The 27,434-nt window shown below is 43.2% G+C and overlaps 2 protein-coding genes across 5 annotated transcripts in view; one reads left to right on the top strand and one right to left on the bottom strand.

Annotated features, from left to right (window-relative positions):
- Window positions 1-162: 162 nt before the first annotated feature.
- Window positions 163-25,352, top strand: LOC129840468 (glutaminase kidney isoform, mitochondrial-like). Of its 4 annotated transcripts, none has more exons than XM_055908370.1 (17): window positions 163-639; window positions 5,095-5,185; window positions 5,658-5,776; window positions 7,086-7,215; window positions 7,332-7,411; window positions 7,692-7,855; window positions 10,856-10,914; window positions 14,383-14,415; window positions 14,528-14,586; window positions 15,089-15,155; window positions 15,290-15,340; window positions 17,487-17,663; window positions 17,977-18,108; window positions 18,220-18,312; window positions 18,536-18,597; window positions 18,827-18,967; window positions 24,267-25,352. In XM_055908370.1, exons 1-17 carry the CDS (start codon window positions 317-319, stop codon window positions 24,421-24,423), a joined length of 1,938 nt encoding a protein of 645 aa, XP_055764345.1. In that variant the 5' UTR covers window positions 163-316; the 3' UTR covers window positions 24,424-25,352. The 4 variants fall into 4 exon arrangements, with proteins under 4 accessions (XP_055764345.1, XP_055764343.1, XP_055764346.1 ...); XM_055908368.1 differs by having other exon boundaries at window positions 5,089-5,185; XM_055908371.1 differs by lacking the exons at window positions 163-639; window positions 5,095-5,185; window positions 5,658-5,776; ... (1 more) ...; window positions 7,332-7,411; window positions 7,692-7,855 and adding an exon at window positions 13,482-13,531 and having other exon boundaries at window positions 10,898-10,914.
- Window positions 24,003-27,434, bottom strand: part of LOC129840467 (uncharacterized) — a 45,783-nt gene continuing 42,351 nt past the window's right edge. The window contains exon 42 of the mRNA XM_055908367.1: window positions 24,003-26,153. Coding sequence (XP_055764342.1) covers window positions 26,109-26,153 — 45 coding nt within the window. The 3' untranslated portion in view covers window positions 24,003-26,108. The remainder of the gene's footprint in view (window positions 26,154-27,434) is intronic.

Genomic DNA, 27,434 nt, shown 5'->3' with positions numbered 1-27,434 from the left:
GGGGGGACATGTATATTCATAATCTTTTGTCACATTCACCCGGCACATTTGACGCCATGATGCACTGGAAATGAGCATGAATGACAGCCAACAAGACCAGCCAATCGGAGGATGATATACGCGCTAGCAGGAGCCAATGGGAGTCGAGTTGGGCGTGAATGTCCACTTAGAACACATTTGAGAATCGTGACTCACTGACTGAACCGTTCATCACGACTAAGACCCAACGCATTAGGGAGATATTGCTTCATATTTATTCAATATCTAGCTAGCTGAGTTATAAACAGCCTCCACTATTTAGCTTGATAGGATTGACATGTTACATTTCCGGTCTTCGGTAGTGCTTAAGGAGTTGTTTCAATCTAACCTGAAGCGCCCTTTGACAGGTATCGCCAGAAAGACATCACCATCAGTCGCGTATTGCTTTAGCACCGCCTGTGCAGATGTCAGATCCGTGACCAAAGTAAAGTGTCTCCAGCATGCGGTTGGATGGAGAGCTACGCCATACACTACCAACGGCCACGGAACTCGGAACCTCTCCACCAAGAGCGATGACGGTTCGGTGCCACCGCCAACGGACACCAAACATGTCACCGCCACCAGCAATGAAACAGCCACCAAAGAGGCAGCTGCCGAGAAGTGAGTACCGTTAGCTAGCCGGTACAGCTGATAAAGCTATTAAATTATATTTACCGGGGGGGGGGGGGGGGGATTCTTAACGTTCTATTCAGAAAAATCACACGGAATGAGTCTAGCAAGCTAGATTGATTTCTCATGAACTTCAATAAATTATGCGGACCTCATTTGTCTAGAGCTGTTGTTTACCTGACCTGTTTCGGTTCTGAAGAGTCAGAGACCCATATTACATCAGTCCCGCACACCTGTCCTGGCCTCATACAGCGTCTCTGCTTTTGGTGTTGATACAGCTCGGAGGATGCATGCATAGGCCTCGCACCTCATCAAATACATCAAGCAGAAAAGCTTCTCCCAGGGAACTGTTGGTGAATGTCACACAAGCTCCCTTTATAGGCCTAGATCTACCTTCATTTAGTCATTTCATTTAGAAGGTTATGCATTTGGGATGTTAGGAAATGATCATGTCTATGAAACAGCACTGCTATAATATTATTATAAGAGTAATAACATGACTATGGAACAGTCTATATCTGGCAGGAATAATTGTATAGCCAGGTACGCTCCTTCAGGCCTTAGCCTATATCAGAAAGGGGTTTTCATTTTTTTCATCAATGACACCTAGAGGTCGGTCATCAAGCTGTGTTTGTATTGTTTGCTCTAGAGAAAGCTCTCTCCATCTGTTCTCTCTGTTATGAGTGTCATTCTACTTCAATACTGAACAGCCTCTCTCATTCTATACTTTCTTGCAGGCTATATAGCATGATAATAACAATTTGTTGGGTGTTTCAACAACTTGTATGTTTCCCGGACACATCTCTACATTGGAAGTCTCCATTTGAGTTGGCATATCATGATCATCTTATCAGATAGTGAGTGTTTGTTCTCGTCGTGTTAGGCCAGCTGATAAGGTAGGCTATTTGTTTACCTCCCTCCTCTGCCAAAGGCAACTGTCCAATATTAGTGCTGTCCATGGTGGCAGGGACCACTTTGCTATTTAGAAAGACCTTGGTAAAGGGTAGGCTATTGGATGTCCATTATGAGCAAGTCATTTGATCTAATCTCCTCTCAGCCAATCTTGCAGGAGTCAGACACTTTAGAATCCTGGAAGTCTATTACCATGGAGACAGTCTCAGATCTGGCACTGCAGACTGGGCAGAGTGGTGCTTTCTGCATCAGAATGGGTAGAATGGCATTTTGGATCTAGTGTGACAGTCAGTGGGGATTTGGAATGGGGATGGATGTCATCTAGGGGGCTACCATTTTGGAATTATAATGGGTGTGGCTTTACATAGGCTACAGTGTATTATCCTGATCACCATCTCTTTGACCACGGATCCGTTTCCTAGCATTAAGGCCTAGCTTTAATATGCTTGGTGGGATCTTAGGAATGGAGGGATCTGACACCCAATTTAGATGTGCAATCATTAGGCCATACCAACTAGTCTGATTGGGGTAATGCCCGTTTATTGCATAATTTCTCACTGCAAAAAAACATAACAATTCCCTGTTGCCAAATCCTGCCCATCCCCTTGTGTACACGTGGACGTCGCTACTATTGCCCCTGTTGGTGGCTTTAATTTGAGCATCATGTCATAGTCACCAATAACTCTTTGACCCTGGGAGAGCTGGTACAGCGAACAGTAATACAGCAGCCCCAGACGGGAACAAGATAAGAGAGTTCTCTCTAGGCCCAGTTTTTAATCATACATGACATTTGATGGCTCATTTTGATTCATTCTCCCACAGAGGGTTACAGGTCCCTCTTCTGAGAAAAACAAAATAGTCACACGATAATGGGGCCAGGAACTCCTGAGTTCACTCATGCATTTTACTGCAGACAGGTGTAGAGTCGACCTGGGCTATTAATGGTGCCAGGAATAGTCTCTCTCTGTCACATCCAGTCAGTTTGCTTTTTCACAGAAAACAAAAGCATCTACTGGTAATGATATGCCTCATTGCCCACAGCTTAGCAGGCACCCTTCTTGTTTTATCCATAGCCAATTTGCTTTAGCTGTTGTCAAAGCAGCTGTAGTACATGAATGCCAACAACAACATCCTCCGTCAGGGTAGGTTCAATCGCAGATACACAAACCATTAGGCCTAGTCAGTCCAAATGGGTCCTCTGCTGGAAGGTAGCCTAGGTAGGCCTATAGCTTTGTGCCTAGAGCAGAATTACCAATGCACAGTCTGGTCACTTTAAAGGTTTTCCCTGGGTTGCATTGTGTTAGCGCGTGCGGCTGCAGCATATTGTGAGTGAATAAAGATTGAGTCCTTCAGACTCTGCCCTGACTCAGATAGATTTTTGCGGTTCCCTCCTGTCAACAGACGATGATCAATGCACTTCGGGGCCAATTTACCAGTGACATGTTGGAGGTAGTGAAACCAGGCTGATGAATTGGATCGAATACAAATGGTAGCCAAAATGACTCCAAGTCGGTTAATGTTTGTGTCGGGCGCAAACGTATTCATCAGAGCTCTGCCTTGGAAGTTGCAAGCATTTAAGGCCTATGACCAAGTTATTACTGTCACACATGAATTAAAGAATTCTATTTTGCATAGATTGTTCATTTCATTTGGTCACAGTCGAAGTAGTCGCGCTGCCTTGAACTCCAGTGTATAAATAGCACAGTAGATGTGACACACTGACTGTAGGCTAGGCTTGGCAGATTTCCCCAAGTATTAATGAGGATCAGTGACACCATAGCCTCTAGTTTCTGGCCAGGGATACCAAGCTCTCTCTGCAGGAGAGACCCAAAAGTGGGGCAGGCAGTGTGCTGTTGGAGGCCGAGGGCTAGGCTATGTGGCGGGATCCGTGCAGGCCTTCTGATGAGTAACTCAACGTGCTGCACACAGTTGACCTCACGAAGCTGCATGGAGATACAGATCGAGGCAGTGGAAGGGGAAGAGAGGGGAGGGAGGGAGGCCAGCTAAGGCTGGGTGAGAATTAATTAATTACCGGAGCATCATCAGCACCAGTCCAGATGCTTCACACCTGCTAATGGCCTGTCTGTTTGGACTTCCTATTATCCTGGGGGGAGGGCAAGGGCTTGGAGACAGAAAGCAGAGAGGGTGATGTTTTGTTTTACAGTGTGCTTTGGTGGAAGGGAATAGTGATTTTTCTTCAGGTTCTGCCATGCCATGGTTTTCACTGTTGTTGTGGAGTGTTGGATGCGTCCTAAATATTGAATGTGTTTGTTAATCCATGAATCTGTGTGTCTTGTCAGTAGGTCTATCTGCTTGATGATGATGATGATGATGCACTATGTCACTGAGTTTGTTCTAATGCCACTCACTTACTCTGCATATTTTCTCTCCTTTTTTCGTTTGATCCGCTTGCTTTGCCTTGGTGTGTAAGTATATGTCTCAATTTATATATTCGTTCTCGTGTAGATGTACTGTAGTTTTTCCAGGCTAAGCCTTGCTGCTGCTGAGTGCTCTCTCTTCAATGCTCTACCTCCAAATGTCCTCAGCCTCTACTGCGCTTGACTTCCCCAGCCGTCCCACCGACTGTTTGTTCTCGCGTTCCTCTCCGGCAGGCATCAGCAATCCAGAAATGACTCCAGAAATGGACCAATCAAATAGGCCTTATCATTTCCATGTCAAATGTTTTGATAAAGGATCATAATCATTCAAGAGTAGGTCTCAAAACAAACGGATACGGCTTAAACAACCTCCAAACTGGAAGAGAGCCTATTAAACAACAACAAACTGAAAGATATGCAGTGTCCAGAGTCTGAGTCATTCCTGGGTAGCAGAAGATGTAGAGGGTCAAATCCCCTCATCAATCAGTTTCTAAACATTGTGACGTCTTCTTAATCGCTAGGGCAGGCTACGGAGCTGGGTTACTATAGCTCTATTGCCTGTCTGTCCCATGATGCATTGCGGGACTGACACAGCCTGAGCTCCCACCCTCCTCCCTCAGAGATCCTATTTGGTGTATGGTGAATCCTGATGTAATACATACTCCTCATTTAGGCCTAACTACAGTATTCCTCCCATCTATCTACCTCTAACATTACTGTACTAACTCTCCTCTCCCAGAGTGAGTGGAACGGATTTGGAGCTGCTATGCATAATACCAGTCTGTAAATAGGCCAATGACTCACTTCAAGCCCCCGGGCATTAGTTAAAACTTGACGCTATAATTTGTAACTGATATGCGTGTATTTAAATGGACATAAAACCAACAAAGTCTACCTTATTTCTGATTGAAGAGCCATGCCAACAAGATATTGTCTATAAAAATTCTCCAAACTCTCCTTGAACTATCTGACTGGTGATTTGGAAGCAGTGTTCAAACCCTTTCCTTAAAGCTGGGGCTGTAACGTGAAATACTCACCACCTCTCCTCTACAGTATTATAGCTATTTAATCCCGGCCCCCTGCTGCAGTTCCCCATTGCCTTTAGAGAACCCTGGCTGTTCCTTACTCTGTGTGTCTGTGTGTGTCCCAGGAGAAGGAAGGCAGGCATCCTGCCCAGTCTGGAGGATTTGCTCTTCTACACCATTGCCGGGGGCGCTGAAAAAATCCCGGCTCACAAATTCACCACAGTGAGTGTCAGGCAAGAGCCAACCAGGCAGCCACATGGTTGGGCCAGCTGGATGGTAGTATATCAATGGTGCCTGCTGTGTCATGATTACTGCCACAGCCTTATACTGTATATCTGAATATAAGGCTTGTTACTACTCTGGCTGTACCATGGAAGCAATAGCTCACTCATGTATGGCCCCTTGCTTGGGGTGACATTTATAGAATTAGATTCTTGTTAGATTAGAATTCATTCTATTTCTATGGTGAAATGTTGATCTCCCTCTATCTGGCACGGAAGAGCAGTTTATTCAATAGGCCTTATTAGTCTTGACATTTTACATTGGATCCCTCTAGAAATATAGCGTACTATACCATTCAATTGCCAAGTTATAACCTTGTTATAAGCATGACAAACATAATAAATGTGTTGTAAACATGTAATTAACATGATAATCGTCAGCCCCCTGACACGAGCCCTGTGGCTTTCTGCAGGCGCTAAAAGCCACAGGGCTTCGGACCGGAGACCCGCGGCTGAAGGAATGTATGGAGAACCTGAAAGTCATCATGAAGACCACGTCAGACGGAAACCTGGACCGACACCTCTTCAAGAAGTAAGACAGTCTCGAACTGGGATGTAGAACAGACGCTAGAAGTACTGTTTATCAAGACTTCTTCAAGAAGTAAGACACTAGAGCTGGGTTCTATAACAAGTTAGTTCTAGTTCCAGAACACTATAGACACTAGACCTAGAATAGAAGTCTTTCGTGGTCATTTGATATGTCAAGCACCGGTCATCATTTAGTCATTTTTGTGCCTCCTTTATTTGAACACAGTTCATGTAGGCCATAACTTATTCAGGTTCCTTAGAAGTATTTGCTCAATGCATTTCAAGTAATTAATTATTCATAATATTTCAGGCTTTTATAAGGAAGCACGTTATAGTCCAGTCCTTTCAGATCGTCGAGGTCATATCAATCCCATTCATTTGAACATATCCTTTTTACAAAAATAGTAAATGCCGATTTTTGTCAAGAGACTCATCTCTACGATCACAAGAACTGTCCTTTCCAGATCAGCTGATATTTGCTTTAAAAAGGTTGTTCCTGTTTACAACCCTCGGACATACCATGTGACATAGCACACCTAGCCCAGTGACCGCTTGAGAAACCACTCTGTAGGCAAGCCACCCTGCAGGATACAGATCATAAGACAACACACTAGGAGCTACACAAACATGCTAGGAGGAGCTGCACTAGCTTTGACTGGAAGCCATCTGGGAGGCAAGTATTTATAGGCAAGAGAAGCCTATACTGTAAACACACCAGTGGGCGCACACAGTAGCAGGGATAGGACAGGGTAAATAGATATCTGATTTCATACAGTAGCAGGGATAGGACAGGGTAAATAGATATCTGATTTTATACAGTAGCAGGAATAGGACAGGGTAAATAGATATCTGATTTTATACAGTAGCAGGGATAGGACAGGGTAAATAGATATCTGATTTTATACAGTAGCAGGGATAGGACAGGGTAAATAGATATCTGATTTTATACAGTAGCAGGGATAGGACAGGGTAAATATATCTGTTTTCATACAGTAGCAGGGATTGGACAGGGTAAATAGATATCTGATTTCATATAACATCTTATACAAATCTATGAGCTAATTCCTCACAGTTATCTATTCCCTGTATCATGTGTACAATAACAATGTAGTAATATAGTCAATTTAGCAGACGCTTTGATTCAAAGCGACTTGCATGCATCGAGTTTCTTATGGATGGTATTGAACCCGTGACCCTGGCATTGCAAGTGCCATGCTCTACCAACTGAAGCACACAGGACTCCATGTGTTACACTAGTCATAAGGAGACTCTGGTACCTAACATAAAGACCACTGTCGCCTTTTCTCTCCCAGGTGTGTCCAGAGCAACATCGTGCTGCTCACCCAGGCCTTCAGGAAGAAGTTTGTTATCCCCGACTTTGTGTCCTTCGCCTCCGAAATCGACGCGCTCTATGAGAATGCCAAAAACCTGGGAGGGGGACAGGTGGGTGAGGGAGAGGCCCCGGGGTCAGTGAGACGGCATGGTGATGATCCTTTCCTGATTAAATGCCCATGGGGAATGGTAAGGGTTGATATGTTGCCTTCTGTTTTGTTGTGTAGGTGGCTGACTACATTCCCCAGCTGGCAAGGTTCAGCCCGGACCTCTGGGCCGTGTCCATATGCACTGTGGATGGACAAAGGTACAGTAGCTATAGTCATGTTTAACATGCAGTAAACATGTAGTAGCCTACATTTGTATTTCTACAGTTAACTGTACTGACGTATAGTGTTCCTGTCAAACTGCTTACAGCAGCATTGTGACAATGTCACACACTGTAAAGTAGCTAATTAGTTACCCTACATAACGAGACATTCATTCATATTGTTCAAATTTGCCTTTGCTTATTGCCTTTATCTCCTGGTTCTCTCCCCACTCATCCCGTTCCTCTCTCCATCTCTTTCTCTCTATCCCTTCTTTAGACACACAGCGGGGGACACCAAAGTCCCGTTCTGCCTGCAGTCGTGTGTAAAGCCTCTGAAGTACGCCATCGCCGTGCACGACCACGGGACAGAGTATGTGCACCGTTTCATCGGCAAAGAGCCCAGCGGCCTGCGCTTTAACAAACTGTTCCTCAACGAGGAAGGTGAGGGTCGCACGTAATAGAGATATAAAATACTAGAGTGGCCGGTGTCATAAAATCGACAGAGGTTCAGAATGAGATTCTGTAATTCTATGGTCGCAGGCAGCACCAGTCTGTCTGGAGCTCCACTGCTCGCTGTGTGGCTGTTCATTTCACACACAGAACTGTCACAGTGCTGCTGAGGTGGTCCTATTTTACTTCAAACCTAGCATACCCTGTGAAAAGATATTGTCCTTTCATAGAATCATTTATATCTTGTATACATACAGTGAGGGGGAAAAGTATTTGATCCCCTGTTGATTTTGTACGTTTGCCCACTGACAAAGAAATGATCAGTCTGTAATTTTAATGGTAGGTTTATTTGAACAGTGAGACAGAATATCAACAAAAAAATTAAGAAAAACGCATGTCAAAAATTTTATACATTGATTTGCATTTTAATGAGGGAAATAAGTATTTGACCCCTCTGCAAAACACGACTTAGTACTTGGTGGCAAAACCCTTGTTGGCAATCAGAGGTCAGACGTTTTTTGTAGTTGGCCACCAGGTTTGCACACATCTCAGGAGGGATTTTGTCCCAATCCTCTTTGCAGATCTTCTCCAAGTCATTAAGGTTTCGAGGCTGATGTTTGGAAACTCGAACCTTCAGCTCCCTCCACAGATTCTCTATGGGATTAAGGTCTGGAGACTGGCTAGGCCACTCCAGGACCTTAATGTGCTTCTTCTTGAGCCACTCCTTTGTTGCCTTGGCCGTGTGTTTTGGGTCAATTTTCAATACCCTGGCTGAGGGAAGGAGGTTTTCACCCAAGATTTGACGGTACATGGCCCCGTCCATCGTCCCTTTGATGCGGTGAAGTTGTCCTGTACCCTTAGCAGAAAAACACCCCCAAAGCATAATGTTTCCACCTCCATGTTTGACGGTGGGGATGGTTTCTTGGGGTCATAGGCAGCATTCCTCCTCCTCCAAACACGGCATGTTGAGTTGATGCCAAAGAGCTCCATTTTGGTCTCGTCTGACCACAACACGTTCACCCAGTTGTACTCTGCCAATGAATATCTGAATGATTCAAACTTCAGACGGGCATGTATATGTGCTTTCTTGAGCAGGGGGACCTTGCGGGCGCTGCAGGATTTCAGTCCTTCACGGCGTAGTGTGTTACCAATTGTTTTCTTGGTGACTATGGTCCCAGCTGCCTTGAGATCATTGACAAGATCCTCCCGTGTAGTTCTGGGCTGATTCCTCACCGTTGTCATGATCATTGCAACTCCACGAGGTGAGATCTTGCATGGAGCCCCAGGCCGAGGGATAATGACAGTTCTTTTGTATTTCTTCCATTTGCGAATAATCGCACCAACTGTTGTCACCTTCTCGCCAAGCTGCTTGGCAATGGTCTTGTAGCCCATTCCAGCCTTGTGTAGATCTACAATCTTGTCCCTGACATCCTTGGAGAGCTCTTTGGTCTAGGCCATGGTGGAGAGTTTGAAATCTGATTGATTGATTGCTTCTGTAGACAGGTGTCTTTTATACAGGTAAGAAACTGAGATTAGGAGCACTCCCTTTAAGAGTGTGCTCCTAATCTCAGCTCGTTACCTGTATGAAAGACACCTGGGAGCCAGAAATCTTTTTGATTGAGAGGGGGTCAAATACTTATTTCCCTCATTAAAATGCAAATCAATTTATAAATTTTTTGACATGCTTTTTTCTGGATATTTTTGTTGTTATTCTGTCTTTCACTGTTCAAATAAACCTACCATTAAAATGACAGACTGATCATTTTTTTGTCAGTGGGCAAAATCAGCAGGGGATCAAATACTTTTTTCCCTCACTGTACATTGGACAAGGCAGTTGTCTGGGTTGATTAATAGAGTGAAAGTAGTCCCTCTGGGTGGGTTGTCATGTGATTTAATGCAAGGTGATCCAGCCTGTGGTGCAGTCTGTTGCCATGGCAGTGTTATGTAATCTTAATGAGAGGTGTTGGGTGCAGCCGGATAGAATCAGTCCATCGGCTCTCTATGTCCATCGGCTCTACTCAACCTGCAATAGTCTACGTAGACCGGGAGAAGAACACCAACCTCATGTATCATGTCTTTGATAAGATCCTAGTTTAAAGCTGGAATCGGTACTTGGTGACACGGCCACGTCCGTTTGCGATATTACAACAACGAAGTTACTTCGAACAACGAACACAGTTTTATTGCCTCGGACATCGTATGCAATGTGATTTATTATTTTTACCACGACGCTGAAGGATCCTCTCCTCTGTCTCATCAACGAAACAAATGCAATAACAACTGTGCTGGCTTGAACAGTGTCAATGCTTCACCTTCTGTGGATGTCAGCTTCAAGTATGAAGCGCATGCAGCAGCTGTATGGAGAGCAGCAGTTGTCAAGCTCTCTCAAATCAAGCCTTGTCTGTTTCAAATCAAATCAAGGCATTGTAACTCATTGCTCCGATTGCTGTGTTGGTTTGGTAAAGGATCCTGTCTGAGCGCTGTAGATTGTGACTCGGGTTTAGTACCGGGTTTCAGTAAATCCCAGGTCGGTTTTGGTTGTTGGCCGTGTTATCTAATCAGTTTAGGCAACCTGCTAGCAGTGGTAGGAATGTTGTTGTTTTTTCTTTTGTGTGATTACATAAGAAGATTAAAGGGTTTAGGGGAAGGGAAGGGGAAGTGGCGTAACACAACAGACCTACAGTACAGCTAGTACTGAGCTGTGAGTGCGTGGCTATGTACCTTCAATATCACTAGTCTGGTCTCTAGACTACAAAGGCAGCTGTGGTGCCATCAGCATTCATTCATTATCCATCTGATTTGTTATTCTGCTAATTTCCTCACTTCAAGTTCAACGTTACATGATCTTTGGGCATATTTGCTTCTAACATTGAATGTGTTACGTAATGTGTGGTGATTGTGCAGGAACTGTAACCTTGCTGTGTATGAACGTGTACTCTGTCCACTGCATTTGTAAATATGTTGTAATGTAATATACACTGATTTCCACAGATAAACCACATAACCCTATGGTTAACGCCGGTGCTATTGTGTGCACGTCCCTCCTAAAGGTAAATAACATTTGAATTTCAGATAATAATGTATGTTTTTTGGGGGGGGGGGGGGGGGGCATGTCGAACCATGCCTTTGTTCAGTACAGTGTGTAGTTGTACCAATAGTAGGCTACATAAAACATTAGGTCAATTCTGTACGTACCTCGTTACCTCTGGAGTGACAAAGTTGCATTGAATTACATTTTAAATCAATTAAATAACAGGGGGGGACTTCATTGCTTTAGCCAGATTACAGGTTTGTACTGTATATGGAGAGATTAAGACTATAGATTATCCCGCTGAAAGGGGATTTGTTTGGTGAAGGCATCAGTGAGCTGCCTGCCTCTCAGTTATGCACATAGCCCATGCAGTACACACAAGGCTGAGTTTGTGTGAGACAGCGCTAGCGTATCAGGCAACGGTTCTCAGATTGGTCTAACCAGCCCAGCCATATAGATCAAGAAATACATTTAATCATGGGTAAAACTGCTTTGGTATATGAATGAAAGATCAATATGTGGGTGTGTTTCTGTGCATCCGTCACCTGCTTAAATCTTATGTCTTTGACCAGGTAGAGGCAAAGCCAACCGGGCTGGCTATTGGCTGAGAGGAGTAGAACATCTTTGCTATTGGCTAATAGTCAGGAAATGGCTTACTGGGCCTCCCGAGTGGTGCAGTGGTCTAAGGCACTGCATCGCAGTGCTAGCTGTGCCACTAGAGATTCTGGGTTAGAGTCCAGGCTCTGTCGCGACCGGGAGACCTATGGGGCGGCGCGCAATTGGCCCGGCGTCGTCTGGGTTAGGGGAGGGTTTGGCCGGCAGGGATGTCCTTGTCCCATCGCGCACTAGCGACTCCTGTGGCGGTCCGGGCGCAGTGTATGCTGACACGGTCACCAGGTGCACGGTGTTTCCTCCGACACATTGGTGCGGCTGGCTCCCGGGTTAAGTGGGCATTGTGTCAAGAAGCAGTGCGGTTATGTTTCGGAGGACGCACGGCTCTCGACCTTCGCCTCTCCCGAGTCCATAAGGGAGTTGCAGTGATGAGACAAGACTGTAACTACCAATTGGATACCTCAAAATTGGGGAGAAAAAGGGGTAAAAGAAACAAAAAATAAATAGGTTACTGTATGAGAGCAGTGAGAGGAGTAGAACATCTTTGCTATTGGCTATTAGTCAGGAAGTGATGTTAGAAATAGCTTACTATATGGGAGCAGTGCACCCTCTGCTGCTGAAACTGTGATGAATTCTCTGTGTGTTTATTGTGCGATATTGTAGGGTAAAACACATTCACCTCCAATGCGTTGTAGGTGCCTCGCTGAAGACTAGAACCAAGAGGGGACACATACATGTATGTTGTGTGCATAAGTCTTCTGTAGTGTTGTCACTACATAACCCACCACCAGCCCATTTATCATATCAACGTGAGGAACTACGCTTGTTTCATACTAAGCTTTCAACAATCACATACCGTAAGCTAAGCTAACGATACAAACTCTGTCACCTTCAATGTATTCAGAGAAGTAATACTTCTTTCTCTGCAGAAATGAGGTTTCATCTCCAATAATTAGTGGCTGCAACCTACTGCAGATACCTTTTCTCTTCCTGTATGTAGCCAAAGCCCATATCTACAACTGTCTGTCTTAGAATGAAGACAGTGTAGGCACTACATTATCACCTTCAAAACAAGACTAGCACTTTAATCCATATATCAACGTAACATGGCATATGGACCCAGATAGATGAGGCCTGGCTACTCATCAATCTCAACCACAACCAAGCCAACTTACTGAATGACGCCTTGAGTTTTCCTGTCTGGTTGGATTTGGGGTTGAACTCTGATGGAAAGGTGCCGTATGATTATCCTGTCTAAGAGTTTATAGGAATAACACCTATAAGGAGTAACAACTCTATAGTAATTAATGTTAACAAACTTATGTTTTTGGGACTTGTATCATACTGTACACTATGTACTCTATGGTACATAGTACAGTACACAAAATATTACACCTAGTGATATACAGATGTAGGTTCTTAATTTGATCCAGTTTGCTACAGCAGGAAAATAATCCTGCAGCAATAGGAAATGTGAATTATTATGTGAATTATAATTAATTGACATTTTTTGTAGGGGTTGATATATTTTTCGTTATGGCAAATCAAGTCTTGACATTTTAAAGTGGAAATTATAAACTTTAGAAGCCTTTTTAAACGTTTAATACATTACAAGTTTGCATTTTTCCTGCAGTGAGTGATAAAATGAAGATCCTACATCTGTAGCCTATCAGTAATTTGGTTATTTGGATGGCAGCCTTTTGACTTGACAGGGTAATGATGTGGTATCTTTCTGCTTAAATCTTCATTATAACCTTAAACCAATCACTGTAAAGGTTGCTAATGGTGGGCTCAATAATCAATCCACTGATTGGATGCCCCCACATTCTAATTCTAATGTATTCAGTAATATAGACCAGATCTGTTTCTCAAAATGTGGTTCCCGTATGGTAAATCTGGGACTAAACTATGGGAACGTTGTAATGTATTTTTGAAGCCTCGTTTGTGGTTTATTTGTTGTTGCATATTTTACAGCATTAAGATCTGTGGGAAATTATGACCACTGCCACAGGTCAATGACGTTGGTAATTTTTTTACTTAAATTATTCTCCCCATTGAACAACATCTGGATTTGTTATAATATGCTACAGTTGTAGTAGTTGCTTTTTGTCACCTGGATTTTTCCAAACTGTTTACAAAATAAAATAAACAGAAAAAATATGTTTTTCAAAATCATGATAGTACAAACATACCATTGTTTTTAGATTATTGATTATTTGTGTTATTTTTGTAATGTATTTAACTGTTTTCTTTGCACTAATTGTATTATTAGAGTTAAATGTAATGTTTCGTTTCTGTAGTACCTCCTCAGCTCACACTACATATCCCAGAAGTCATTGTGTTCTACAATATTAAGTGAGGACATCACTAATTAATCTGCATATATAGATCCATAACCTTCTACAACACACAGGATTAGCCACTCACTAGCATACATCACTAACTTTCAACAGACACTCAGACCCCTACAGTACAAAGGCTACTTACACGCCTACAGATTAAGTTCACATTTACCTGTGGTGTGTTTTATCTCCAGTCTGGTAGAATGGCCTACACATTGTTTTGCTGATTGTCTTTTGCTAGATTATTTTCTCATTTGAAAACCCTTGACTCTTTGATTAGTGATTCATTTCGTCTCCAATTAGCTTGTTGCCCAGTAATCCTAAATATTTGTAATATTAGGACTACATTTATTTCTTTAGGGTACATTTTTTATAATGATTATTGCTAGATTTTGTAATGATATTGGTAATTTGGAATTTAATTTGTCATAAGGTAGTCCCACTAGCTAGGCAATATACAATTTCCTGTATATCTAATTTGATATACAGTATGTAGTCATTCATACTGATGTGATCTTCTGTTTCTCTTTTAGCAAGGGGCAAGCAATGCTGAGAAATTTGATTATGTAAGTAACGCTACCCAGTTCTTTTATGTTTAGCCCTACGCTGCGCTGAATATTTGGGATTATCTTTGTAATGATGGGTGTACTTTGTGACCTTTTGGACTTTGTATTGCAGGTCATGAACTTCATGAACAAGCTGGCAGGAAACGAGTATGTGGGTTTCAGCAATGCCACGTGAGTTCGCAAGAGGAAGAACTGGGGTTGTGGTTTGGTTCAGCACCTTGGCTCACCACCATTGGCCAGGTGCCATGCCTTAGTATTCATCGGTGTTGTTTTCATCACTGGCATTTTTAGTATGATAATCAGTTTCAAATCAGTACTTTATTCTGCTTTAGAATAACACCACGAAAACAACAACCATAGAGATAAATCTTGATCTCAACAACATCAAAAACCATAGCTGCGGGAGGTAGGGGTGCTGGGGGTGCTGCAGCACCACCTAAAAAAATGGAATATAAAAATAGATGTTTTTTTAATTTTTATACAGTTCACAAAATTGCACTGGGCCTTTACTAGTCCTGTATTAGCAGACCGATATAGCCGTCATTTTTTCCCCGCCCCTAATCCCCTTCCTGCGGCTATGTCTACAACACAAAAAGCTTTACTGGTTTTTCCAAATTGGAATTTTACTTAGTTGAAACAGGACTCAGAATGTTCCTGCTCTCTCTGCACCCAGATTCCAGTCAGAGAGGGAGTCTGGAGATCGTAACTTTGCTATCGGCTACTACCTGAAGGAAAAGAAGGTTGGCGACAGCTGAAACAAGCACACACATTTTACATCAATCAAGTGTACCTTTTCTAGATCACTTTGACATTTTTAAATAGGCATTTACAAGGCGTTGTCTGACTGTCAAATCAAACCACTGTTTCTTTCTAGTGCTTTCCAGAGGGGACAGACATGACCTCCATTTTAGACCTCTACTTCCAGGTGAGTATTTGTATTTGGCAGCAGCTACTCCTCCTGGGGTCCAAACACATTAAGGCAGTGGTTCCCAAACTTTTTATAGTCCCGTACCCCTTCAAACATTCAACCTCCAGCTGCGTACCCCCTCTAGCACCAGGGTCAGCGCACTCTCAAATGTTGTTTTTTGCCATCATTGTAAGCCTGCCACACACACACACTATACGATACATTTATCAAACATAAGAATGAGTGTGAGTTTTTGTCACAACCCGGCTCGTGGGAAGTGGCAAAGAGCTCTTATAGGACCAGGGCACAAATAATAATCAATTATTTTGCTCTTTATTTAACCATCTTACATATAAAACCTTATTTGTTCATTGAAAATTGTGAATAACTCACCACAGGTTAATGAGAAAGGTGTGCTTGAAAGGATGCACATAACTACAATGTTGGGTTGTATTGGAGAGTCTCAGTCGTCAATCATTTTCCATACACAGTCTGTGCCTGTATTTAGTTTTCATGCTAGTGAGGGCCGAGAATCCACTCTCACATTTGCCAAGGCAGGATACTCTGAGTGGAGCCCAATCCAGAAATCTGGCAGTGGCTCCTGATTTTAAATTCAATTTTCACAGAACCGCTTCTTGCAATTTCGATGAGGCTCTCTTGTTCAGATATCGGTACGTGGACTGGAGGCAGGGTCATCCGTTTCGGGAAAGTACCTGCGTAATTGCACACCCAACTCACTCAGGTGCTTCGCTATATCTCATTTGACAATGTCCGTAAGCTTGCGTTCATTTGCACACAGAAAATCATACAATGACGGAAAGACTTGTGTGTTGTCCTTGTTAATGCAGACAGAGAATAGCTCCAACTTCTTAATCATAGCCTCAATTTTGTCCCGCACATTGAATATAGTTGCGGAGTCCCTGTAATCCTAGATTCAGATCATTCAGGCGAGAAAAAACATCCCCCAGATTGGCCAGGTGTGTGAGAAACTCATGCAAGCGGTCAGACAAGAGAAAATGATGGTCAGTAAAGAAAACTTTAAGCTCGTCTCTCAATTAAAAAAAAAAAAAGTGTCAATACTTTGCCCCTTGATAACCAGTGCACTTCTGTATGTTATAAAAGCGTTACATGGTCGCTGCCCATATCATTGCATAGTGGGTGCGAGCACACGTGTCTCTTCACAGTCCCTGCTGTTCCATAAGGTGTTTTAAATCTGATTCTACTGCTTGCATCAGTTACCTGATGTGGAATAGGGTTCCATGTAGTCATTCTCTTATGTAGTACTGTGCGCCTCCCATAGTCTGCTCTAGACTTGGGGACTGTGAAGAGACCTCTGGTGGCATGTCTTGTGGGCTATGCATGGGAGTCCGAGCTGTGTGCTGGTATTTTAAACAGACACCTCGGTGCCTTCAGCTTGTCAACTTGTTACAAAAACAAGTAATGACGAAGTCAATCTCTCCACCACTTTGAGCCATGAGAGATTTACATGCATATTATTGTTGTTAGCTCTCTGCGCACATTTGAAAGGCCAGCCGTGCTGCCCTGTTCTGAGCCAATTGTCATTTTCTTAAATCCCACGTGGCACCTGACCACACTACTGAACAGTAGTCTAGGTGCAACAAAACTAGGGCCTGTAGGACCTGCCTTGTTGATAGTGTTAAGAAGGCAGAGCAGCGCTTTATTATGGACAGACTTCTCCCAATTTAGCTGCTGTTGTATCAATATGTTTTGACCATGACAGTTTACAATCCAGGATTACTCCAAGCAGTTTAGTCACCTCAACCTGCTCAATTTCCACATTATTTATTACAAGTATTTAGTTGAGGTTTAGGGTTTAGTGAATGATTTGTCCCAAATACAATGCTTTTTAGTTTTTGAAATATTTAGCACTAACTTATTCCTTGCCACCGATTCTGAAACTAACTGCAGCTCTTAAGTGTTGCAGTGATTTCACTCACTTTAGTAGCTGACGTGTATAGTGTTGAGTCATCCAAATACATAGACACACTGGCTGTGACGACAATATGTATACATGGTGAATTGGTGTGGGCATCGAGGGAGCTTTTTTTTTTTTAAGCTTAGTGGAGAAACATCCTGTTTGTTTTTCTCTCTCCGTCAGCTGTTATTCCCGATGGTATATTAAACGTTTTCTATTCTTCTCTAGCTGTGCTCCATCGAGGTGACCTGTGAAAGCGCTAGCGTCATGGCGGCCACCCTAGCAAATGGCGGCTTCTGTCCAATCACAGGCGAGCGTGTGCTGGGCCCAGAGGCGGTACGGAACACCCTGAGCCTCATGCACTCCTGCGGCATGTACGACTTCTCGGGACAGTTCGCTTTCCACGTGAGTCTCCAAGTTCCTTCCCTCAATACTTGTGTTTGTTGATTTGACAGGGATCATGTACAACAGACAATTTCTAGTCCCCTAATTTTCCTAGTCCCCCCCCCCCTAGTTTAGCATGGTTTCCTACGGTCTGTTTGGCCTGCTGTTCTTTGGAGACACAGTGGGAACAACGACAATCTACCACCATTTAAGCATTACACGTTACACTGCAGTAGATCTTCCACTCCATGATGTTTGTCCATCCACTGCTGTTCATTTCTGCTGATATGTTTTGACACTGTTGTCTGCACTCCTCCTCTATGCTGTCTGGCAGGTTGGACTTCCAGCTAAGTCAGGTGTGGCAGGGGGCATCCTGCTGGTGGTGCCGAACGTCATGGGTATCATGTGCTGGTCCCCGCCACTGGACAAGCTGGGTAACAGTGTGCGAGGAATCCAGTTCTGCACGGTACGAGAAACGGACCGTTTTCACTCTGTTCTCTCTCTGTCAGTGATCTGATTGATTGATTGATTGATTAGAAAACCAGCGGAAAGCCTGACAGGGATTGCTCTGTTCCAGGATCTGGTGTCCCTTTGCAACTTCCACAACTACGACAACCTGAAGCACTTTGTCAAGAAGCTGGATCCTCGCAGGGAAGGCGGAGACCAGAGGGTGAGTCGAGTTCAGCTGGGAGCCTCTCTCTCCTTCTCCTCTCTCTTTCTACTTCCCTACGTTCACCAAGGTGCCTTCATGTACATGTAGTCGACGCGTTCCCATGAAAAGGCTGTCGTTGGACTGAGTGTTTTTTTAAAGCAACAGTGCCATCCACTGGAAGATACTGATAGTGGTAAAGGAAAGGGGTTGACATGCAAACTGCCCCTCTGTTGTCTTTCAGGTGAAGTCGGTCATCAATCTTCTCTTCGCTGCGTACACTGGCGATGTGTCTGCACTGAGGAGGTACACAGCACTGCATCCTCTCCATGTTGGCCAATAAGGCCTTGAAAATAAGCTATGAAAGGAATTATGTCATGTTTTAACATCTTTGGAGAGTAAATTCCAAATCTGTCGCTGTGTCAGAGACCTTGTAATGTTTCCCTGTGTGTCTACATGGGGACTAGAGGTGGTGTGTGTGCTATTTTGGCTGCTGTACTGTACTCATCACTGTCCTTCTGTGGAATGTGTCCAGGTTTGCTCTGTCTTCCATGGACATGGAGCAGAGGGACTACGACTCCAGGACGGCCCTCCATGTGGCTGCAGCAGAAGGGCATGTGGAGGTGGTCAAGTTCCTGTTGGAGGCATGCAGGGTCAACCCTGTTCCCAAAGACAGGTGAGCGTAGATTCAATGGCCTCAAAGAATACCCAGTGTCTGTCAATGTAGCTAAGATCCAATGTCTCCAATGGACAAGAAGACGTATGTTCACCCAGTGTCTGTCTGTCTAACCAGTTTTCCATCCCACTTTTTTATGAGAGTAAAGTACATGTTGGATAAGAAATGTCACGACAGGCCGAATGAAAACAGCAAATTTGTCAGTGAACTTTCCATATTTCGAAAAACCAAATACGCTAGACATGATAGGATATTTTTGTCTGTAAAATGTATTATGCAAGAAATGGTGATGGAAGCACTACATGCGCAAATAACCATCATATCAAAGTAAACTTGGAGTCGCACAATGATATGTTGTGTGGTCCTCCCACCACAACTTGGGAAAGCATGCAGTTTATTAGGCTGCAGGTGAAATAAGTTCACAGGGTGGTAAAAGTGCATGGTGATGAGCTTAACCTACCGTTGAAGTCGGAAGTTTACATACACTTAGGTTGGAGTCATTAACTTGTTTTTCAACCACTCCACAAATTTCTTGTTAACAAACAATAGTTTTGGCAAGACGTTTAGGACATCTACTTTGTGCATGACACAGATAATTTTTCCAATAATTGTTTACAGACAGATTATTTCACTTATAATTCACTGTATCACAATTCTAGTGGGTCAGAAGTTTACATACACTAAGTTGACTGTGCCTTTAAACAGCTTGGAAAATTCCAGAAAATGATGTCATGGATTTAGAAGCTTCTGATAGGCTAATTGACATAATTTGAGTTAATTGGAGGTGTACCTGTGGATGTATTTCAAGGCCTACCTTCAAACTCAGTGCCTCGTTGCTTGACATCATCGGAAAATCAAAAGAAATCAGCCAAGACCTCACGGGAAAAGAATTGTACACCTCCACAAGTCTGGTTCATCCTTGGGAGCAATTTCCAAACGCCTGAAGGTACCACATTCATCTGTACAAACAAAAGTACGTAAGTATAAACACCATGGGACCACACAGCCGTCACACCGCTCAGGAAGGAGACGCGTTCTGTCTCCTAGAGATGAGTGTACTTTGGTGCAAAAAGTGCAAATCAATCCCAGAATAACAGCAAAGGACCTTATGAAGATGCAGGAGGAAACGGGTACAAAAGTATCTATATCCTCAGTAAAACGAGTCCTATAACGACATAACCTGAAAGGCCGCTCAGCAAGGAAGAAGCCACTGCTCCAAAACCGCCATAAAAAAAGCCAGACTATGGTTTGCAACTGCACATGGGGACAAAGATCGTACTTTTTGGAGAAATGTCGTCTGGTCTCTTGAAACAAAAATAGAACTGTTTGGCCATAATGACCATCCTTAAGTCTGGAGGGAAAAGGGGGAGACTTGCAAGCCGAAGAACACCATCCCAACCGTGAAGCACAGGGTGGCAGCATCATGTTGTGGGGTGCGTTGCTGCAGGAGGGAATTGTGCACTTCACATAAAAGATGGCATCATGAGGAAGGAAAATTATGTGGATATATTGAAGCAACATCTCAAGACATCAGTCAGGAAGTTTAAGCTTGGTCGCAAATGGGTCTTCCAAATGGACGATGACCCCAAGCATACTTCCAAAGTTGTGGCAAAATGGCTTAAGGACAACAAAGTCAAGGTATTGGAGTGGCCATCACAAAGCCCTGACCTCAATCCTATAGCAAATTTGTGGGCAGAACTGAAAAATATGTGCGAGCAAGGAGGCCTACAAACCTGACTCAGTTGCACCAACTCTGTCAGGAAGAATGGGCCAAAATTCAGCCAACTTATTGTGGGAAGCTTTTGAAATTCTACCTGAAACGTTTGACCCAAGTTAAACAATTTAAAGGCAATGCTACCAAATACTAATTGAGTGTATGTAAACTTCTGAACCACTGGGAATGTGATGAAAGAAATAAAAGCTGGAAAAATGATTCTCTACTATTATTCTGACATTTCACATTCTTAAAATAAAGTAGTGATCCTAACTGACCTAAGACAGGGAATTTTTACAAAGGATTAAATGTCAGGAATTGTGAAACTGAGTTTAAATGTATTTGGCTAAGGTGTATGTACACTTCCGACTTCAACTGTACATGTAGTCGTGGCCAAAAGTTTTGAGAATGACACAAATTAATTTCCAAAGTCTGCTGCCTCAGTGTCTTTACATATTTTTGTCAGATGTAACTATGGAATACTGAAGTATAATTACAAGCATTTCATAAGTGTCAAAGGCTTTTATTGACAATTACATGAAGTTGATGCAAAGAGTCAATATTTGCAGTATTGACCCTTCTTTTTCAAGACCTCTGCAATCCGCCCTGGCATGCTGTCAATTAACATCTGGGCCACATCCTGACTGATGGCAGCCCATTCTTGCATAATCAATGCTTGGAGTTTGTCAGAATTTGTGGGTTTTTGTTTGTCCATCCACCTCTTGAGGATTGACCACAAGTTCTCAATGGGATTAAGGTCTGGGGAGTTTCCTGGCCATGGACCCAAAATATCGATGTTTTGTTCCCCGAGCCACTTAGTTATTACTTTTGCCTTATGGCAAGGTGCTCCATCATGCTGGAAAAGGTGTTGTTCATCACCAAACTGCTCCTTGATTGTTGGGAGAAGTTGCTTTCGGAGGATGTGTTGGTACCATTCTTTATTCATGGCTGTGTTCTTAGGCAAAATTGTGAGTGAGCCCACTCCCTTGGCTGAGAAGCAACCCCACACATGAATGGTCTCAGGATGCTTTACTGTTGGCATGACACCGGACTGATGGTAGCGCTCACCTTGTCTTCTCCGGACAAGCTTTTTTCCAGATGCCCCAAACAATCGGAAAGGGGATTCATCAGAGAAAATGACTTTACCCCAGTCCTCAGCTGTCCAATCCCTGTACCTTTTGCAGAATATCAGTCTGTCCCTGATGTTTTTCCTGGAGAGAAGTGGCTTCTTTGCTGCCCTTCTTGACACCAGGCCATCCTCCAAAAGTCTTTGCCTCACTGTGCGTGCAGATGCACTCACACCTGCCTGCTGCCATTCCAGAGCAAGATCTGTACTGGTGGTGCCCGATCCCGCAGCTGAATCAACTTTAGGAGACGTCCTGGCGCTTGCTGGACTTTCTTGGGCGCCCTGAAGCCTTCTTGACAACAATTGAACCGCTCTCCTTGATGATCTGATAAATGATTGATTTAGGTGCTATCTTACTGGCAGCAATATCCTTGCCTGTGAAGTCATTTTTGTGCAAAGCAATGATGACGGCACGTGTTTCCTTGCAGGTAACCATGGTTGACAGAGGAAGAACAATGATTACAGGCACCACCCTCCTTTTGAAGCTTCCAGTCTGTTATTCAAACTCAATCAGCATGACAGAGTGATCTCCAGTCTTGTCCTCGTCAACACTCACACCTGTGTTAAAGAGAGAATCACTGACATGATGTCAGCTGGTCCTTTTATGGCAGGGCTGAAATGCAGTGGAAATGTTTTGTGTGGATTCAGTTAATTTGCATGGCAAAGAGGGACTTTGCAATTCATCTGATCACTCTTCATAACATTCTGGAGTATATGCAAATTGAGGCAGCATCATACAAACTGAGGCAGCAGACTTTGTGAAAATACACTGCTCAAAAAAATAAAGGGAACACTTAAACAACACAATGTAACTCCAAGTCAATCACACTTCTATGAAATCAAACTGTCCACTTAGGAAGCAACACTGATTGACAATACATTTCACATGCTGTTGTGCAAATGGAATAGACAAAAGGTGGAAATTATAGGCAATTAGTAAGACACCCCCAAAAAAGGAGTGATTCTGCAGGTGGTGACCACAGACCACTTCTCAGTTCCTATGCTTCCTGGCTGATGTTTTGGTCACTTTTGAATGCTGGCGGTGCTCTCACTCTAGTGGTAGCATGAGACGGAGTCTACAACCCACACAAGTGGCTCAGGTAGTGCAGTTCATCCAGGATGGCACATCAATGCGAGCTGTGGCAAAAAGGTTTGCTGTGTCTGTCAGCGTAGTGTCCAGAGCATGGAGGCACTACCAGGAGACAGGCCAGTACATCAGGAGACGTGGATGAGGCCGTAGGAGGGCAACAACCCAGCAGCAGGACCGCTACCTCCGCCTTTGTGCAAGGAGGTGCACTGCCAGAGCCCTGCAAAATGACCTCCAGCAGGCCACAAATGTGCATGTGTCAGCATATGGTCTCAAGGGGTCTGAGGATCTCATCTCGGTACCTAATGGCAGTCAGGCTACCTCTGGCGAGCACATGGAGGGCTGTGCGGCCCCCCAAAGAAATGCCACCCCACACCATGACTGACCCACCGCCAAACCGGTCATGCTGGAGGATGTTGCAGGCAGCAGAACGTTCTCCACGTCGTTTCCAGACTCTGTCACGTCTGTCACATGTGCTCATGTGCTCAGTGTGAACCTGCTTTCATCTGTGAAGAGCGCAGGGCGCCAGTGGCGAATTTGCCAATCTTGGTGTTCTCTGGCAAATGCCAAACGTCCTGCACGGTGCTGGGCTGTAAGCACAACCCCCACCTGTGGACGTCGGGCCCTCATACCACGCTCATGGAGTCTGTTTCTGACCGTTTGAGCAGACACATGCACATTTGTGGCCTGCTGGAGGTCATTTTGCAGGGCTCTGGCAGTGCACCTCCTTGCACAAAGGCGGAGGTAGCGGTCCTGCTGCTGGGTTTGCTAATTGCCTATAATTTCCACCTTTTGTCTATTCCATTTGTACAACAGCATGTGAAATGTATTGTCAATCAGTGTCGCTTCCTAAGTGGACAGTTTGATTTCACAGAAGTGTGATTGACTTGGAGTTACATTGTGTTGTTTAAGTGTTCCCTTTATTTTTTTGAGCAGTGTATATATGTGTCATTCTCAACTTTTGTCCACGACTGTGTATATATTACCTCAATTACCTTATTATTATTATTTTTTTGTATTTTTCTTAACTGCATTGTTGGTTAAGGGCTTGTAAGTAAGCATTTCACTGTAAAGTCTACACCTGTAGTATTCAGCGCATGTGACAAACTGAATTTGTATTTTTTATTCGGTACATGGGAATTTAACAAAAGTTATTTTTATGTCCACTATGTCATCATGCACAGCCTTTTATCTGCAACAAGTACATTTCATGGAAACACATCTCTGGTGGGAAAAACGCACACATTTTTATTTATGCAGATTTTAGAATATTCGCGTGAAAATCTGTCGCCAATTGGATGGAAACTTAGCGAATGTAAAACGTGTCAATTTAAGAGCAGTGTTTACAATGTCTCTCGTCTGTTCCATCAAGGTGGGGTAACACACCGATGGAAGAGGCAGTGCACTTTGGACACCACGACGTTGTGACCATGCTCCAGGACTACAACAACAAGTACAGTCCACCGGGGGGCGCCACTGAGGACAAAGAGAAGGAGATATCAGAGAAGAACATTGACGGCCTACTATGAGCCAACTAAGACTCTTATCTATCCATAGAAATAAAATAACTAGAACGGACATTCCCATTGAAATTATATATACGTGATCTGAGGCTTGGTCCTTTCCAGTCATTCTATTTCTATGGCCCCTTTAACTATCTGGAAGACTTACTGTAAGTGTGTGGTCCATTTGTCACGTCAGTGGTAGGTCATGTATACTGTTGATAATACTGTATTGTTGATTTTGTATAAAAGTATTGTATTTCTAGCGTTTTAAAAAAAAAAATATTGACCTTTGACTTTTCCCTGGATGTTTTTTGTTTTTTTTGTTTGTTTCCTTTCGCGTCGCTTTTTTATGTCGTACTGCTCACTGCGCAACTCTCCCTCGGTGTGTGTCAGCACTATGTGGAATGTATTTTATACATTTAAGTGCACAAAACATTTCTCTTTATGTACAACCTGAACGTATGCATAAGATAAATGTACACGTTGTGTAACGTGTGTATATCCCTGAAATGAATATAATATCAGAGGTAGATGGATTCAGTGTAAATACTATTTAATCTGAAGTGAAATCAAGTGACTCACTGGCACAGCTTTTGAAGGAAATTGGTAAAGTCCACACAGTTAGGCTTAAGTTTGTATATGAGGCAGAATAATATATAATAATATAATATATTTTGATTGAATAACTCATCTCAAGTGTTCCGTGTTGCTTTCATTGGACTTGTCTCCCCAGACCCTGTTGCACAAGAAGCATAATATGTTTGAGTGTTTATTGTTCCCCTGTGTAGGTGCAGGTCAACTTCAACATTAGCTAATTATTTTGAATGTACCACAGGTGTATACTGATGTCATCAGTTTGTTTTCATTCAAGTATATCTGCTTTAGCTGTGTGTTGCAGGCAATGGAGATATTTATTTCAATGATCAAACAATAAATAAAGAACTTTAAATATGGATATCTCCCTTTACTCCCACTGTATATTCTTGAATATAGGCATGTAAAGACTTGGGTATCTTCATTAATTAATTAATTCCATGAATGTTACAAATGATCACCAAATTAACATCAAAGTATGAATTGTTTCCTGTGCAGTGAGTACTACATGATTATTCATACTGTAATTTTATTTACATCGCCAGTTTATCAGTTCATATATTTTAAAACTTGTGTGAGTGAAAATTGTACTGTCTGAAGAGAGAGTGAGAAGAAATGTACAATTCAAGGCTATCTTGGTTCTTGCAGAACTGTGACCTCCTCAGACCAATTGACAGTATGCCCAGAACATTGCTCTGGGAACCAAAACGAGTATCTCAGTTTCAAGTTCCCAGCTTTGAGAGAAGAAGCCTCGTCAGTCATGCAGGAATCTGTGTTAATAATGAATAATGTAAATCATGCTTATATGACTTGTTTGTGTAGCAGTATATAATGACTGAAAGGGAACGCCCTTTTTCAGAGTTATCACGCTTGGATTGAGTTTGTGAACCTCTCAAGTTAACCGATAAAGATGTATTAATTTACATTGAGTTTGAGGCCTTAGTGGTGAATTTCCACGACACTTGCTCTGTACAAAAAAAAAAGTTCTGAAACGTGACAAAACTGAAATGGAAGGAGAGTAATGGGGAAATATAGTAAGTGTACAGTATGCAATTTTGCTTCAGTATAAAACATATCTTCTGGTCTAAAAGATCAGGTCCTGCCTGTCCATCGGCTCAGTTGCGGTCCAAGTCCAGTGTGTTCTCAAACTCTGCAGTCATCTACAGAGAATGATAAAAAAAAAGTCAATGTGAATAAAATGTATTTTTCATGAATGCAAAACTACATTAAGGAACCAGAAAATGAATGCCATGATGATAATGAATGACATGCTGTACAACAATATTTTCACAAAGTCAAATTAATTTGTGTTCTAGGCTTCCTGATGCTTGAATCTAAACCAAATTAGATGGTTAGAAGATTGTTTTGTACCTCAGTTGGGGTCTCTATAATCTACAATATGTGAGGTCCTAAACCTACACTACATCCCTAAAATTATGTGTACACCCCTTCAAATTTGTGGATTCGGCTATTTCAGTCACACCCGTTGCTGACGTGTATAAAATCGAGCACACAGCCATGCAATCTCCATAGACAAACATTGGCAGTAGAATGGCCTTAACTGAAGAGCACAGTGACTTTCAACGTGGCACCGTCATAGAATGCCACCTTAACCAACAAGTCAGTTAATCACATTTCTGACCAGCTAGAGCTGCCCCGGTCAACTGTAAGTGCTGTTATTATGAAGTGAAAACGTCTAGGAGCAACAACATCTCAGCCGCGAAGTGGTAGGCCACAAACTCACAGAACGGGACCGACGAGTGACGAAGCGCATAAAAATAGTCTGTCCTCGGTTGCAACACTCACTACCGAGTTCCAAACTGCCTATGGAAGCAACATCAGCACAAAAACTGTTCGTCGGGAGCTTCGTGAAATGGGTTTGCATGGCCGAGCAGCCGCACAAAAGCCTAAGATCACCATCCGCAATGCCAAGTGTCAGCTGGAGTGGTGTAAAGCGCGCCGCCTTTGGACGAGCAGTGGAAACGCATTCTCTGGAGTGATGAATCACGCTCCACCATCTGGCAGTCTGACAAACAAATCTGGATTTGGCGTATGCCAGGAGAATGCTACCTGCCCGAATGCATAGTGCCAACTGTAAAGTCTGGTGGAGGAGGAGAAATGGTCTGGGGGCTGTTTCCTCGTTCGGGCTAGGTCCCTTAGTTCCAGTGAAGGGAAATCTTAACAATGACAGTCTAGAAAATTCTATGCTTCCAACTTTGTCGCAACAGTTTGGGGAAGGCCCTCACCTGTTTCAACATGACAATACCTTGGTGCATAAAGTGAGGTCCATACAGAAATGATTTGTCAAGATCAGTGTGGAAGAACTTGACTGGCCTACACAGAGACCTGACCTCAACCTCATCGAACACCTTTGAGATGATTTGGAATGCCGACTGGGAGCCAGGTCTAATTGCTCGACCTCACTAATGCTTGTGGCTGAA

This window comes from Salvelinus fontinalis, chromosome 41 (genome assembly GCF_029448725.1).
Source record: "Salvelinus fontinalis isolate EN_2023a chromosome 41, ASM2944872v1, whole genome shotgun sequence".
NCBI lineage: Eukaryota > Metazoa > Chordata > Actinopteri > Salmoniformes > Salmonidae > Salvelinus > Salvelinus fontinalis.
This window is presented reverse-complemented; position numbering and strand designations above follow the sequence as displayed.

Excerpts from the sequence above, each read along its gene's own strand:
- LOC129840468 (XM_055908368.1), top strand. The coding sequence starts at position 317 with ATGTTACATTTCCGGTCTTCGGTAGTGCTTAAGGAGTTGTTTCAATCT. Across the intron at positions 640-5,088 it reads AAAGAGGCAGCTGCCGAGAA|GAGAAGGAAGGCAGGCATCC; the intron begins GTGAGTACCGTT and ends TGTGTGTCCCAG. Across the intron at positions 18,598-18,826 it reads GATGTGTCTGCACTGAGGAG|GTTTGCTCTGTCTTCCATGG; the intron begins GTACACAGCACT and ends GAATGTGTCCAG.